Raw genomic sequence first — 16,370 nt, 5'->3', positions numbered from 1 at the left:
GCAAGTCTCCAGCTCTCAAATTATCTCCAGTGATTTCTAGGTTACTGGGGCCATACTCCCAGTGGTCCCCAGTTTCCAGAAAGCACTCACAGACCCAACAAACAAACCACCAGGATTCTTTACCAGTCCAGACAAAGAGGAAATAAACTGAAACTGTTTATTGTCTTGAAAATTGAACAGTGTACAAAAAACGTGCAATCAGCAAACACTAACAGGTAACTAAAATATGGATCAATTACAACACTAACTAAACAATTGTTTACTTTCTAAAAAACACCTGGGAAGATCAGGACATATAATTCACCGAGCTTCAGCAAAGAGATCTGTCTCTCTTTTCTCCCTGGCTAAGACTGAACTCAAAACTAATAACTGCTAGTTAGCTTCAAACTCTAGACCAATCAGAGCCCAGAACACATTTCAAAAATATACTGCATCTTGCATCCTGTTTGTGTTAAACTAAAGAAAAGAGGATTTATTTCCCCAGCTTTACAGCAAAGAAACACCACTTGCTGGCCAAATAGGAGAAATACAGTTCAGAACATAATTAAGGCAAGAAAATATCCAATACATTTTACAGGCTTAAAACACACTGTTTCTTCACAGGTACCCTGTACTTTCTCCCATTGCACCCCCTCCTGATTATCATACAGAGGCTAACAGAGAAGAGGATATAGTAGACCTTTTTCTGTCGTGTAGAAGGGGGACCAGTTGCAGAAATCATGCAAAACTGAAAAACATCCGATTCAGGGACAACACCGAAAAAAAATGTGTTTTTCCAGATACAGGAGATCTATTAAACTGTGTGACAAGGGACATAGGCGCCGACTCCGTGGGTGCTCGAGCACCCCCAATATTTTAACCCGCTGGAAGTTCCCAGCCAGCCCAACCTACCCGGCCTCAACAGTCCTCCGTCCACTCCTCGCCTTCCTGCTGCCCAGAATTTAAAACTCATCTTTCATACCTCGGGTCCCGGCAGCAGCAGTGAAAAGGCGAGCAGGCTCGGCGCTTCAGCCTTCCCTTCTCTCTCAGCTCTGGTCCCGCCCTCATTTCCTGTTTCCGCAAGGGCAGGACCAGAGCTGAGAGAGAAGGAAAGGCTGAAGCGCCAAGCCTGCTCGCCTTTCACTGCTGCCGCCAGGACCCAAGGTAAGAAAGATGAGTTTTAAATTCTGGGAGGCAGGAAGGCGAGGAGTGGACAGAGAACTGTTGGGGGAGAAGAGGTCGGGCTAGGGTTGGGACTGGCACTCGGAGAGGGAGGGAGGGGGCCTGGAACTCGGAGGAGATGGGGGGAGAGGAGATGGAGAGGGAGGGAGAGGGGGGAATGCACCACCTGTAAAAAAATATATATATATTTCCGCACCCCCAATCATTTTGAAAAGTTGGCTCCTATGACAAGGGAAAATATGATGCAATATTTAATGAAATGGGCTGAGCCCAAATCTATGGAGGTTAAAGCAGAGTTAGAAAAGACGTATAATGACTTGTCTTTTAATGATTTACAAGAAATATATAGAACAAAGAAACTCATGTCACAGAAGTAAAGGGTTTACTTAAAGATCTGATGACATGGGCTGATTGTAAAATTGTTGACACTTAAGAGAATTTAGAAACAGAGTACAAGAAATTGCCTTATTCTGAGTTATGTGCCTTGCATTGAAACAAGTCTAAGCTTAGGCACACTCAGTCTAGTAAGCAAGTCTCAGACCCCAAAACAGAAAGGGTTACAGCTTGTCCATTATGATTGCTGCCTGAGGAACAAGATAAGTTAGTGAGGGCCCCAGTCCTTTGGAATGTCTCAGAGATCAGCGCCACAGCAAAGATTTTTCTGATGTTGAAGAAGGTCAAGTAAAGTGGCAGTGTATTTGATGGTTATAATTTCACTTACACTGATGTCAACCGTCTCTTGAAAGCTCTTCTGCCTGATAGAAAGCTACGTAAACTCCTTAAGGAAGCTAAATGGTACACAGAGGATCCAAATATTGATTAAGCTAAGGATGAAAGCTTAGCTGCATTTAAGATTAAATGTAATGATATAGTACCTAAAGATACAGATGTATATAAAACAAAGGCAGACTGGAATAGAATTAATGCATGCCAACAGAAACCTGGAGAAGATCCCTCTAAATATTGGGTCTAATTGGCAACCGAATTTAAGAAATTTTCTGGAATTGACAATGCTTTAGAAAATGTTGTCCCAGAGGTCAGTGCAGCATTTGTTAATGGGCTCCTGCCCCCTGTACAGTCAGTACTGAAAATCATTCATGATGGAGTATAGAAACATCCAAGACACTTGTTGAAGTAGCTAAAAACATTGCCATCATAAATTAATCAATTAGGAAGCAGAGAAAGGCTCCAAACTAGCAAAAAAACAAGAAGAGCTGTTGATCTTGCAACTGCATTCTTCTCAGAGCTCAAATAAAAAGAAAGGGGAAGGGGCAGAGGGAGAGGACAAAAGCCTGGAAACAACAATGGCCTTCCAAGAGGCCAAGTTTCATATGTTGCCAAATGGAATATTAGAAAGCTTTTTGTCCTGAAAAGTCTCCACAAGGACTCCATGATTCTGGAGTTGAACAATCCCTGTATATCCACGATATCTCACCTAGACACTGACTAAATATGGGGAGCTCCAGCACTGAAAAACCCGGGAACACTTTTCATGAAGAGCCGCTACCCAAGACCCTCTACTCCCTCACTCCCCTTGCTACTGACTGCTCTTTTAGCATCATAGCAAATGGACAATCAAGCCGGTTGCCACACGCTCTGCTCTTAAATAGTCAGAATTTGCCACAGCCTCCCTGTCAGGGGGAGTGGTCCAAGCTAAAGGACTATCTGGTAATCCAATCACTCATTATTTATCTGAACACCTGCTTATATAAGTGGGTTCCTTGTACCAAGAAAATATGAGCCCTACCTTTCCAGTTAATCTGATGGACTGCACCATTTACTGTATTCCAGATGGCATGTTTCTACAGCTTCCAGAGCAACAATTACAGGACAATTAAGAAATACTGTACATCTCTCTCGAGGAACCTGCACCTTTTAAAGTATTGATCCTGAATTGGAAACTCATTGTCTTGCTGTCCCACAGGACTTGTGAGCATCTAGCCCTAATGAGGTGAGGTATTTGTAGATTGAACCTGTAAAAGTTGTCCTGAACCCTTCCAAGCATTTGCCCAAGAATCCCCAGGGTACCCTGAACCCTTAAGCTGAGGAGGCCATCGAACAAGTGATTCAGGATTTAATGGACCAAGAAGTCATGTACAGTGTTACCAGGTGGAAAATTTTTTTCCCACCCAATCCAGCATAAAAACCGCCCAAAACCCGCCCAAACTCAAACCCCGCCCCTGACACCCCCACCCCCGCGTCATCACCCCCGCTCCCGCCGTCATCACCCCCGCCCCCGCCGTCACCGGCCCCGCCTCCCCCGTCACCGGCCCCGCCTCCCACGTCATCGGCCCCGCCCAAAACGTCACTAACCCCGCCCAAAAACGTCACTAACCCCGCCCCCCGCGGCCGAAAAAGTCGCCCAAAAAACCGCCCTGAAGCCCAAAAAGCAGCCCAAAAAACCGCAACCCGCCGCGGGCAAAAATTTCCCGCGGCGGGTCGTGGAAAACCACCCAATTGGGCGGTAAAACCGCCCACCTGGCAACACTGGTCATGTATCCTACAAAATCTCCTTATAGTCCAATTTTACCTATCCCTACACCTGGGAAGAACACCTGGAGATTTGTGAAAGAATTGAGAGCTGTTAATAGGGCCGTTGTTGATTCCATCCCAGCTGTTCCTAACCCGGCTACAATTCTTTCAGCCATTCCTTATGACACAACACTTTACACTATTATAGTCCCAGTATCGCCTTTTTTGGTGTGCTTTTTGGCCCCCTGAAAGCCAGACAATCTTTGCATTTATATTGTGAGGAGGAGGCAAGTGATGAGAAAGCATGTATCCCTGGGAACAGGAGGAAAGGTAGAAACTACCAGTCCCAGCAGCCCTTTGGGGAAAGACACACTAAAAGCCGGAACTACGATTCCCAGCAGCCACTGCAGAAGCTCTATAACAGAGTCCAGGACTCACATACCCAACAGCCCCCAGAGGAAGTTAAGGAGAAGTTCAGGGAGGGTAGTTGGAAATACCCAGCCTGGAAGTTCGGGGAGTGGGAGTAACTAATCAGGAAGATGAAGTACAGGTGGGTAAAGGGTGGGGTGAGGAGCCCATGGAATGGAAAGGGGCAGAGGAACAGGAGGAGAAAGAAGTGGTGAGCCCATGGATATCGCTGGGCTGGCTAAAGCCAAGGGAAAGGAACTGGGCCAGCAAGTAATAGCGTGGTGGGAGGGCTGGGCTCGGAGGGGGAGGAGGTGGTTGCTTCAAAGAAGGAGGTGAGGGAGGGAGAGTTAGGGCTGGTTACCACAGGGTCAAAGTGGGCGGTTGTCAGGAGCTATGGCTGACAGGTAAAGGGGAGAGGACCCTGCTACTTCCCCTGTCTCATGGAGAAGAGCTGGAAGGGAGAAGTAAGGTGGTGGAGGTCATGTTTTTAACTGCAATGTTTGAGCTACAGTGATTTGAACTACACGGGTTTTTGAACTGCAATGTTGAAACTACAGTGATTTGAACTGCAAGGGTTTTTGAACTGCAATGTTGAAACTACAGTGATTTGAACTACAAGGGTTTTTGAACTGCAATGTTGAAACTACAGTGATTTGAACTGCAAGGGTTTTTGAACTCTAATGCTGTTCATTGCAGGAGGTTTTGCACTACACTGCTTTGAATGGCAATGATTTGTGCTGCACTGTTTGAGCGGGAGGTTTGACTCCCTAAATATACCCCATTTGACCTCCTCACCCTGGAGTGAGAAAAGGACCCCCCCGGGCTCCTAGACCCTTCCCCTCATTGTAATCCACATGTAGAGAAGGAAAAGAAAACAGTAGCGCTCTAGAAATGTTAAGTAGTAGTAGTAGTATATGGTAATCCTCTGTGCAAGGTTTTTTTTTTACTTTCATGCAGTTCCCCTCCCGTTCCGGAAGGTTGCCAAAACAAAGCAGTTAATAACAGCAACAGTTCTCACTTCTTAGCTCCCCAAACAATGAGCCCGGAAAGAAAGAGAGAAGGAAAAAAAAAACCCCACAGCTCAACCCCCCCCCCCCCCCTCCTCCCTCCCACAGGACAGCAATTCAAAAGCACTGCCGTTTCACCAGCGCCCAAAAATAGTTCAAATGAAATGTTCCTAAAGAGGGGGCTGGTGGCCTTACTGGAAGCGGGCTGAAATTCTGGACCAACACTTATGGGTCCGGGAGGCCGGAGGCCAGGGAGCCCTCTAACAATATATAAAGCCCAACAATACATCTAGACTAATTGAGTCATGAATATACTGAAAGTCCCTCTTATTTTTCTCAAGCTTAGAACCATGCAATTTGAGGGAGGTTCCATCTTGGTACAGTACATTAATGATCTCCTGGTCCACTCATCCACCAAGGAGGGCTATATAAAAGACTATGCTATTGCTTAAACATCTATTCAATACAGGCCTAAAAGATAACAGGAAGAAATTTCAGTTCTGTCAACTCAAACTTACATATTTGGGCCTTCTGCTCAGTCAAGATAGCAGAGCATTGCTATTCACCAGAAGTGCAGCAATTCAAACTTTACCACAGCTTACAACTAAGAAAGAAAACTTACTCAGAATAGCAAATTATTGCAGATAGTGGATTATGAACTATGCTGTTATTACCAAACCCCTCCAAGATCTGCTTTTCGGTGAAGTTCTAGAACCCCTGCCCTGGGGACAGAAACAGCAATCCTTAACACAACTTAAGCAAGCCTTATCTACTACCCCAGTGTTAGACTTACCAGATTATACAACTCCATTTAACCTGTTTTGCTATGAACAGAATTTTATTGCCTCTGGAGTTCTTAACCGCATGGAGGGAGACCTCGGCCCATTGCTTCCTACAGTGTTGTACTTGATTCTGTTGCCAAAGGATAACCGCTCTCTTTAAGAGCTGTGGTTGCAGCTGCTCTTTTATTGTCATTGTCAGAGAATATAGTGCTGCAGTCACCTCTTATCTTAAAAGTACCACATGCTGTGGAAACACTCCTTAGTCATGCTAAGACTCAACATTTTTCCATGGCCAGACAGTCACAGTATGAGTGATTTCTCTCAACAACATGCTATTATTCAGAGGTGCATCACTCAATCCTACAACCTTGCTTCCACTCCCTGATGATAGGGAGCCCCATCACTTTGTTCAACTTGTTGAAATAAATACCAAACCTCGCCCAGATTTGCAAGAGACTCCTTTGCACAATTCAGACTTTGAATTATTTGTAGATGGCTGTTGCCTAAGAAACAACCAAGGGCAACTGAGGGTTGGATATACTGTTTGTACCCTCTCAAAAACAGTAGAACGTGCTCCTTTACCAGATGCCCATAGTGCTCAAATTGCTAATCTTGTTGCCTTAACCCATGCCTGTGAAATCGCTGACAATTCTATTACCATATATACTGATGCTGCTAGGGCAGTTGCCTTAGGTGATCATCATAATCTGCCTTTCCTGTACCTAGTGTTGCCGTCTCCTTTGCCTCACTTACAGACAGCATTTCAATGTATCATCAACGACGACGACGCAGAGATCCCTTTCTTGGTCGGTGACTCCTAATGTGGAACCTTGCATTGCACAGCTATAGTTCGGGTTCCTCTTTCCCACATGTATCACTTTGCACTTGCTCACATTAAACGTCATCTGCCATTTAGATGCTCAGTCTCCAGTCTCCAAAGGTCCTCTTGTAAATTTTCAAAATCCTCTCGCGATTTAACAACTTTTAATAACTTTGTGTCGTCAGTAAATTTAATTACCTCACTAGTTACTCCCATCTATAAATCATTTATAAATATGTTAAAAAGCAGCAGTCCCAGCACAGAGCCCTGAGGAACCCCACTATCTACCCTTCTCCACTGAGAATACTGACCATTTAACCCCACTCTCTGTTTTCTATCCTTTAACCAGTTTTTAATCCACAATAGGACACTACCTCCTATCCCATGACTCTCCAATTTCCTCTGGAGTCTTTCATGAGGTACTTTGTCAAATGCCTTTTGAAAATCCAGATACACAATATCAATCGGCTCGCCTTTATCCACGTTTGCTCACCCCTTCAAAGAAATGTAATAGATTGGTGAGGCAAGATTTCCCTTCACTAAATCCATGCTTTTGAATATGCTCTATAGTTTTGTTCCTTATAATAGTCTCTACCATTTTGCCTGGCACCAACGTAAGGTCACTGGTCTATAATTTCCAAGATCCCCTCTGGAACCTTTTTTAAACATTGGCGTTACTTGGGCTACCCTCCAATCTTCCGGTACCACGCTTGATTTTAAAGATAATTTACATATTACTAACAATAGTTCTGCCAGTTCATTTTTCAATTCTATCAGTACTCTGGGATGAATACCATATGGTCCAGGAGATTTGCTACTCTTCAATTTGTCAAACTGCCCCATTACATTCTCTAGGTTTATAGAGATTTCAGCTTCGAATACCATTTCTGGCACCGGTATCACTCCCAGATCTTCCTCAGTGAAGACCGAAGCAAAGAATTAATTTAATCTCTCCGCTACGGCTTTGTCTTCCCTGATTGCCCCTTTTACCCCTCGGTCATCTAGAGGTCCAACCGATTATTTTGCCAGCTTCTTGCTTTTAATGTACCTAAAAACATTCTTACTATGTGTTTTTGCCTCCAACGCAATCTTTTTTTCAGAGTCCCTCTTTGCCTTCCTTATCAGCGCTTTGCACTTGACTTTCCTTATGCTGCTTCTTATTATTTTCAGTCAGTTCCTTCTTCCATTTTCTGAAGGATTTTCTTTAGTTCTAATAGCTTCCTTCACATCACTTTTTAACCTTCCTCCCTCCTTTTTTTAATACATTGAATATATTTGGCCTGGGCTTCCAGGATAGTATTGTAGAACATCATCCACGCCTGATGTCAATTTTTGACCCTTGCAGCTGCTCCTCTAAGTTGTTTTTTTTTTCACTGTTCTTCTCATTTTATTGTAGTCTCCTTTATGAAAGTTAAACGCCATCATATTGGATATCCTGTGTTTACTTACTCCAAAGCTAATATCAAATCTGATCATATTATGATCCCTGTTATCAAGCTGCCCCATCACCATTACCTCCCACAGTAGCTCATGTGATCCACTAAGGACTAGGTCTAGAAATTTTCCTTCTCTTGTTGTCTCCTGTACCAGCTCCTCCATAAAGCAATCCTTGATTTCGTCAAGGACTTTTACCTCCCTAGCATGCCCCGATGTTACATTTACCCAGTCACTATTGGGGTAATTTGAATCACCCATTATTATCGTGTTGACCAGTATGTTAGCCTCCCTAATTTCCGATAACATTTCTACATCCATCTGTTCATCCTGGCCAGGCGGACGGTAGTACATTCCTATCACTATCCTTTTCCCCTTTACACATGGAATTTCAACCCACAGTGATTCCAAGAAGTGTTTTGTTTCCTACAGAATTTTCAATTTGATTCAAGGCTCTCCTTAATATACAATGCTAACCCTCCACCCTATCACTACGATATAATTTATACCCCATTATGACAGTGTCCCACTGGCTATCCTCCTTCCACCAGGTCGCAGAGATTCCTATTATATCTCATTTTTCATTTAGTGCAATACATTGTAACTCTCCCATCTTATTTCTTAGGCGTCTGGTATTTGCATATAGACATTTCAAACTGTTTATTGTTCCTATTTACATCATGCTCAGTACCTGACTGAATTAAATTGCAATCTTTTGTCCGATTTTTATTTAAGGACACCTGATCTACTACAGTCTCTTTTGCAACCTATCGGGATACCCTATCTTATACCTTATTTCGAACCATGTGCTTTTGTGCCACTGTCGGCCTCCCCCCAGTCTCTAGTTTAAAAGCTGCTCTACCTCCTTTTTAAACGTTGATGCCAGCAGCCTGGTCCCACCCTGGTTAAGGCGGAACCCATCCTTTCGGAATAGGCTCCCTCTTCCCCAGAATGATACCCAGTTCCTAACAAATCTAAAACCCTCCTCCCTGCACCATCGTCTCATCCACGCATTGAGACTCAGGAGCTCTGCCTGTCTCTTGGGCCCTGCGCATGGAACGAGTAGCACTTCAGAAAATGCTACCCTAGAGATTCTGGATTGAGCTTTCTACCCAAGAGCCTAAATTTGGCTTCCGGAACCTCTCTCCCACGTTTTCCTATGTCATTGGTACTCACATGTACCAAGACAGCCTCCTCCTCCCCAGCACTATCTAAAATCCTATCTGGGTGACATGTGAGGTCTGCCACCTTCGCACCAGGCAGGCAAGTCACCAGGCGATCCTCACGTCCACCAGCCACCCAGCTATCTACATGCCTAATAATCAAATCACCTACAACAGCCGTCCTAACCCTTCCCACCTGGGCAGTAGCTCCTGGAGATACATCCTCGGTGCGAGAGGATATTACATTCACTGGTGTGCTGGTTCTGTCTACAGGATTACTTCCAGCTGCACTAGGGTGATGCTCTCCTTTTAGAAGGCCTCCCTCCTCCAAGGCAGCACAGGTTCTGCAAGATTGGAGGTGGAACTTCTCTACAATGTCCCTCTCTCAGCTCCTCCAAGTCTGCTACTCTAGCCTCAAGAGAACGGACTTGCTCTCTGAGAGCTAGGAGTTTTGTGCATCAAGCACACACATATGACATCTCACCAAATGGGAGATAATCATACATACATCGATAATCCCCAAATATAATAAAATATATCATAAAACAAGACACTACTAAAAGCCATTTTAAAAGAAAAACAGGTATGAGCAGTACTAAACAACAAAAAAAAGTGTTAGGGCCCTGTTTACTAAGCCGCACTGTAGGCACACTACCTTTTTAGAACGCACACGCTAACAATAGAGACACCCATTATATTCCTATGGGTGTCTATCGTTAGCACATCTACAGCACAGCTTAGTAAACAGGGCCCTTAAATTTTACAAAAACCCAGATAAGAAACCATCAAATTGCTAAAAGAGCCAAGTTTTCACAAGTTTATGAAAACCCAGATAAGAAGGAGCACCACAAATCTCAGCAGGCAATAAATTCCACAAGAAGGTCCAATGTGAGAAAACTCTGTCTAGTAGCTGACAGTTGTACCTTATCAAGAGCTGGAAGCTGAAGAAAATATTTTTGTGATGCTAAAAGTATCTACTGAGGCACATATTTTTTGTGTCTTTGAAAGGTAAATTGGAAAATCCGAGTAATAAGACTTATATACCAAAGATAGGGGCCCTTTTACCAAGAGGTAAAATCCAAAATCGGGTACAGAGCGGGTAGTATGCGGCAAAACAGTACTATTGCCGGGCGTGCCCAGGCGCCCAGTGGTAGTTTTGAGTTTGCTGTGCGGGAGGGCGAGGAGTAGGCATTCCCACTGGTAATTGGGCAGCACGGGTACATTGTCAGGTTAGTGTGTGAGCTCTTAACGCCTACTAGACAGGTGACAGTAAGGGCTCAGGCGGTAAATGGCTACATGCTAATTTTGATAATAGTGCATGGCCATTAACGATGCCGAAACAAAAAAAAAATGCCTTTTTTCCGCCGCAGTAAAAAGTGACCTTGGCACACGGCAATTCCACATACCAACACTACCATGGACCACTTTTTATCACCGCTTGGTAAAAGAGCCTCATAAAGTCTTAAAGGCTATACAAAGCTGTCATAGAAAGCCAATGTAACTAGTGCAAGACAGACATAATATGATCATATTTCCTATTTCCAGTATCATTCTTCAGTTGGTCAGCAGTGGCCCAACTCGCCCCAAAATAGGAGTATCACAGTCAGCTGGGGGAGAAGAGAGGAACAGGCATCACTTACAGCAACCACTGCAGTCCTAGTACTCGGCATTCAAGCCTTCCCCTGATGACAGCAGCGACTTTCTACTATCTAATGGGTTTCAAAGATCCACGATCAAGTGTACATATAAACCTTGTTCTTTAATCTCAGACATATATAAAAACAAAAACATCCAAGGAGGCTTATGGAAAGACAGAAAACCTTACAAGACTTACCCAAAACGTTTTGCTTAGCACCCGATCATATGGAGCAGAAAGCGCTTCCTTTCCCCACAACATAAGTACATAAGTACATAAGTAATGCCATACTGGGAAAAGACCAAGGGTCCATCGAGCCCAGCATCTTGTCCACGACAGCGGCCAATCCAGGCCAAGGGCACCTGGCAAGCTTCCCAAACGTACAAACATTCTATACATGTTATTCCTGGGATTTTGGATTTTTCCAAGTCCGTTTAGTAGCGGTTTATGGACTTGTCCTTTAGGAAACCGTCCAACCCCTTTTTAAACTCTGCTAAGCTAACCGCCTTCACCACATTTTCCGGCAATGAATTCCAGAGTTTAATTACACGTTGGGTGAAGAAAGATTTTCTCCGATTTGTTTTAAATTTACTACACTGTAGTTTAATCGCATGCCCCCTAGTCCTAGTATTTTTGGAAAGCGTGAACAGACGCTTCACATCCACCTGTTCCACTCCACTCATTATTTTGTATACCTCTATCATGTCTCCCCTCAGCCGTCTCTTCTCCAAGCTGTATAGCCCTAGCCTCCTTAGTCTTTCTTCATAGGGAAGTCGTCCCATCCCCGCTATCATTTTAGTCGCCCTTCGCTGCACCTTTTTCAATTCTACTATATCTTTCTTGAGATGCTGCAACCAGAATTGAACACAATACTCAAGGTGCGGTCGCACCATGGAGCGATACATTATAACATCCTCACACCTGTTTTCCATACCTTTCCTAATAATACCCAACATTCTATTCGCTTTCCTAGCCGCAGCAGCACACTGAGCAGAAGGTTTCAGTGTGTTATCGACGACGACACCCAGATCCCTTTCTTGGTCCGTAACTCCTAACGTGGAACCTTGCATGACGTAGCTATAATTCGGGTTCTTTTTTCCCACATGCATCACCTTGCACTTGCTCACATTAAACGTCATCTGCCATTTAGCCGCCCAGTCTCCCAGTCTCGTAAGGTCCTCTTGTAATTTTTCACAATCCTGTCGCGAGTTAACGACTTTGAATAACTTTGTGTCATCAGCAAATTTAATTACCTGGCTAGTTACTCCCATCTCTAAATCATTTATAAATATATTAAAAAGCAGCGGTCCTAGCACAGACCCCTGAGGAACCCCACTAACTACCCTTCTCCATTGTGAATACTGCCCATTTAACCCCACTCTCTGTTTCCTATCCTTCAACCAGTTTTTAATCCACCCTCCCTCCTCCCCTCCCCTCCTTTTGACCAATGCTTCCCAAATCTTTTCGGAGGACCCCACTGCCAGGCAAGATTTCAGTTACCTTTTAGTTACCCACAATTAATATGCATAACATACATCTGCTTCTACATACATGGTTTTCAGATGCAATTTTATCTTTATTTTGAATTTAGCTCATACCTTTTCCAGTGGGAGTACTCGTGCACTCTTCATTGTGGACACCGAAACCCCATCTCAGAGAAGGTTTTGGAACACCGCCCCATCCTTACACCGTTCGATTGCCCCCATAGCTGCACTAAAATCACACACAAATACCAGTGTAGCTACGAACAAGAAGCACAGCTCCGCCCGGTGTCGAGAATAAGCACCTATTCTCCCGCCACTTGCAATTGCAGCCTTGCAGGGAAGCCAAAGCCAACACGACCGCGAGAACTCAGCGACACAGCGGAAACCCCACCCCCACGGTCTCTGGGTCAGTAAACCTCAATCTATCCTCCTTTGGTATGGGAGATACAGGAGCCCGTGAGTGAAACGCTTTTGAGTCAATCACTGACACTTTATACCATTGAGTTTGGATGAAAACCTCCTCGCTCGACAAGCCTCTGAAAAAAAGGTTTGAAGCAGCGCCTGATACAATGACGCTAAACACAAGCTTGCATCCTCAGAGTTACCAACTCCTCCGAACAAGGAGGTTTAGTTTGAGAGCAGGCGACGCCAAGGTGAGTTTAAGGAGGTTAGATTGAGAATATAGAAGACGGTACGACTCGAGGCTATCTAGTTGAAGCCAGTAGGCGTAGCTTGCTGACAGTAGGCGGAGTCACAAGTACACCCAAAACAATAGCAAACGCTATTGAAAGCAATGGAAAAAGATTAATGGTCTGCCTATGTGTGCTCCATCTGTAAAAAGTCAAAAACTATACCAGTTGGATAGGCAGTTCCTTAAAAGGAGGACAAAATATTTTTTTTAACTTATTTTACAACTTTTTAATTTATTTGAAAGCATCCCATATGTAGATATTAATATGAAATCAAAACTGAATGTCAATAAAACAGCTTCAAAAATTATTGTAGCTGGTGGAATCTGCAGTAATAAAGGCTGTATTTTGTGCTCATCTTTCTACACTGTTCTGTATTATACAGTAAAAAAAATGGCCAGATTTCAGTGAGGATATCTAACTACATATGTCAAACAAGCCACATTGAACTGAAACTTGCTTTTGGATAATCGTGGGGTACAAGAACAAACAAATAAATAAATAAGCAACAACTATGCAAAGGCGACCAAGTAATTCTTCTCCAATTTGATATATCAGTGGCGTTTGATGCATTTGACCACACAGTGCTATTCGAATGCCTGGACCAGATAGGAATAACAGGGACTGTGATCAGATGATTCAGTGAATTCCTTTCAAATCAAAGCTATTCTGTCAAGCTAAACAACCAACTTCCCAACTACTGGTCTCCTAACTGCGGGGTCCCGCAGAGATCTCCTCTCTCACCTATCCTGTTCAGTCTCTTTAAGTCACCCATTACCTCAATACACTTGGATCGTAATAAACTATTATGCTACGCAGATGACATCCTGCTTCTCTTTCCAGTGACAGCATCAAACAAAGATACAACTCAGTCTGTAGCAAATGGCATGACTGCTGTTAGCACCTGGGCTCTGAACAATAAACTGAATTTGAATGCGCAAGAAAAACCAAGGTCCTATGGTTCCAAAATCAGGGAATTGAGGTCCCATTTTCAATATCTTTGTCCAATGGTCAAAGCTTTACAGTCAAGTCTGAAACCAGAGTACTAGGGATCTTGCTTGATTCTTCACTCACCTTCTCTTCCCATATTAACCAGCTATGAAAGAAAACACTATTCAAAATTAGACAGCTATGTCTAGTCAGATCATTGTTCGACTAAAAAGCCTTTGCACTGCTAGTCCAAATGTTAGTCCTACCTCACTTGGATTACTGTAATGTTCTATTTCTTGGTATTGTCAATAACAGAAAAAAATGCAAATCATACAGAAAAACAGAATACAGCTGCTAGACTAATACACAGATTGAATAGATATACTACTGCTTCAACTCATTTTTAAAAAGTGCACTGGCTTCACATAGCAGAAAGACTCAGGTTCAAAGATGCTTGTTAAGGGGCCCTTTTACAATTATTATTATTATTAGCATTTGTATAGTGCTACCAGATGCACGCAGTGCTGAACACCTGACACAGATAGACAGTCCCTGCTCAATAGAACTTACAATCTAAAATAATACAGACAGACAAGACAATTAAGGGCGAGGGAAGTACCGGGTGAGAAGGAACAAGGGGGGGAGGCAAATGAGTAGTGGCTAGGAGCCAAAAGCAGCAGTGAAAAGGTGGGTTTTCAGCATAGATTTGAAAACAGGTAGAGATGGAGCTAGATGTACAGGCTCAGGAAGTTTATTCCAGGCATAAGGTGCCGCGAGAGAAAAGGAACGAAGCCTGGAGTTAGCAGTGGAGGAGAAGGGGGATGACAAGAAAGATTTGTCCAGTGAGCGGAGTTCACGGGGAGGAATGTAGGGAGAAATGAGAGTGGAGAGGTAATGAGGGGCTGCAGAATGGATGCATTTAATGGTCAGTAAGAGAAGTTTGAACTGTATATGGAAGCGGACAGGGAGCCAGTGAAGTGACTTGAGGAGTGAGCTAGTGTAGGCCAGGGGCGTAGCCACGGGTGGGCCTGGGTGGGCCCAGGCCCACCCAATTTCCCTCCAGGCCCGCCTGCCCACATCGCTCGCTCGCTTGCACAAATTTGTTGTCCTCCCCACCAGCGCTGCATTCTTTTCTTCGATCGTCGCCGGCAGCACTGCCATCCACACAGGCAGCTCCGCCCCCCCCTTTGCTGCGTCCATCTGGCCCTATGTACACAGGAAGTGCATCAGAGTGGGCCAGGTGGACGCTGCAGAAGGGAGCGAAGCTGCCTGTGTGAATGGCAGCGCTGCCGGCAATGATCGAAGAAAAAAATGCAGGGACCGAAGCTGCCTTCTCTCTTCTGCTGCGCCGATTCAAAGGGTTGCTGGTAGCGTGTAAGAATCACTGCTGCTGGCTGCTGGCTTCTGGGTCAGTCAGCAGCAGTGCAGCAATTCTCTCTTACATGCTGCCAGCAACCCTTTGAAACGTGCTGGTGCCGTGATGCTCCTGATGCTGCACGGAGGGGGGGTTGGAGAGAAGATAAAATTGTTGGGCTGCTTGGGCATGGGAGTGGAAGGGAGGGAAAGAAAAGAGATGCTACACGGGGTGTAGGAGTGAGGGAAATTGTTAGGGAGGGGAGGGAGAGATGCAGGGGGGTGTAGGAGAGGGAGACATGCATGGGAGAGTAGAAGAAAGGGGATCATTATTGGGATATGGGAGGAGAGAGAGGGATAATTGCTGGATGTAGGGTAGGGTGGGGAGGGAAGGAGGGGTGAATGACAAAAGAAGGAGAAATGTTGGACCTGGGAGGGGAGGAAAAAGTACTGCACAGGGGAGAGAGGGATGAAGGAGAAATGTTACATAGTGGTGGAAGAGATGCTGCAAAGGGGGAAACAGATGTTAGACTTGGGATGCAAGGGTGAGAGAGAAGAGGAAAAGAGGGAACAATGTTGAACATGAGGGCGGAGGAGGGGGAAGAAGGAGGGAGAAGGGGATCCAGGGGTAGAAGACAGTGAGGGAGAAATGCTGGAATGTGGGTGGGAGGGAAGAGGGGGAGAAATGCTGGCCCCTGGGGGAAGGGGCAAGAGGAAAGAGCGAAAGGACAGGAAGATGTTAGGAGGGGATAGAGGGTGGAGAGAGGAGAAAAAGGGAGCAGATGCTGGGCTAGAAGGGTTGGAAGGAGGCAGACACTGGGATGGTGGAACCATGTGGAAGGCCAAGGGATAGTGATTACGGGGAGTAGATTGAAGATGAAAGGCTGGAGAAGGAGTGAGATGGGGGAATAGGAGAGCTAGTGGGTGAAAGAAGGAGATGGAAATCAGATAGGTATCTGAAAAGTAAAAAGGAAAAGGATTAGAAGATGAAATTTGAGTGGACAGAGAGCAGGAAAGAAAGGAAAAAAGAT

At 44.6% G+C, this 16,370-nt stretch overlaps 1 protein-coding gene across 8 annotated transcripts in view; it reads right to left on the bottom strand.

The window, feature by feature from the left end:
* The window catches only part of PMS1 (PMS1 homolog 1, mismatch repair system component), a 227,822-nt gene extending 214,796 nt beyond the window's left edge, over positions 1–13,026 (bottom strand). For all 8 annotated transcript variants that reach the window (XR_003942805.1, XR_003942806.1, XR_003942807.1 and 5 more), the window contains exon 1: positions 12,482–13,026. Coding sequence is in view for 5 of the 8 variants with exons in the window: in XM_030209409.1 (XP_030065269.1) it covers positions 12,482–12,514 (33 nt within the window). In the remaining 3 variants the exon portion in view is untranslated. The remainder of the gene's footprint in view (positions 1–12,481) is intronic.
* Positions 13,027–16,370: the final 3,344 nt, after the last annotated feature.

This window comes from Microcaecilia unicolor, chromosome 7 (assembly GCF_901765095.1).
Source record: "Microcaecilia unicolor chromosome 7, aMicUni1.1, whole genome shotgun sequence".
Classification (NCBI taxonomy): domain Eukaryota; kingdom Metazoa; phylum Chordata; class Amphibia; order Gymnophiona; family Siphonopidae; genus Microcaecilia; species Microcaecilia unicolor.
This window is presented reverse-complemented; position numbering and strand designations above follow the sequence as displayed.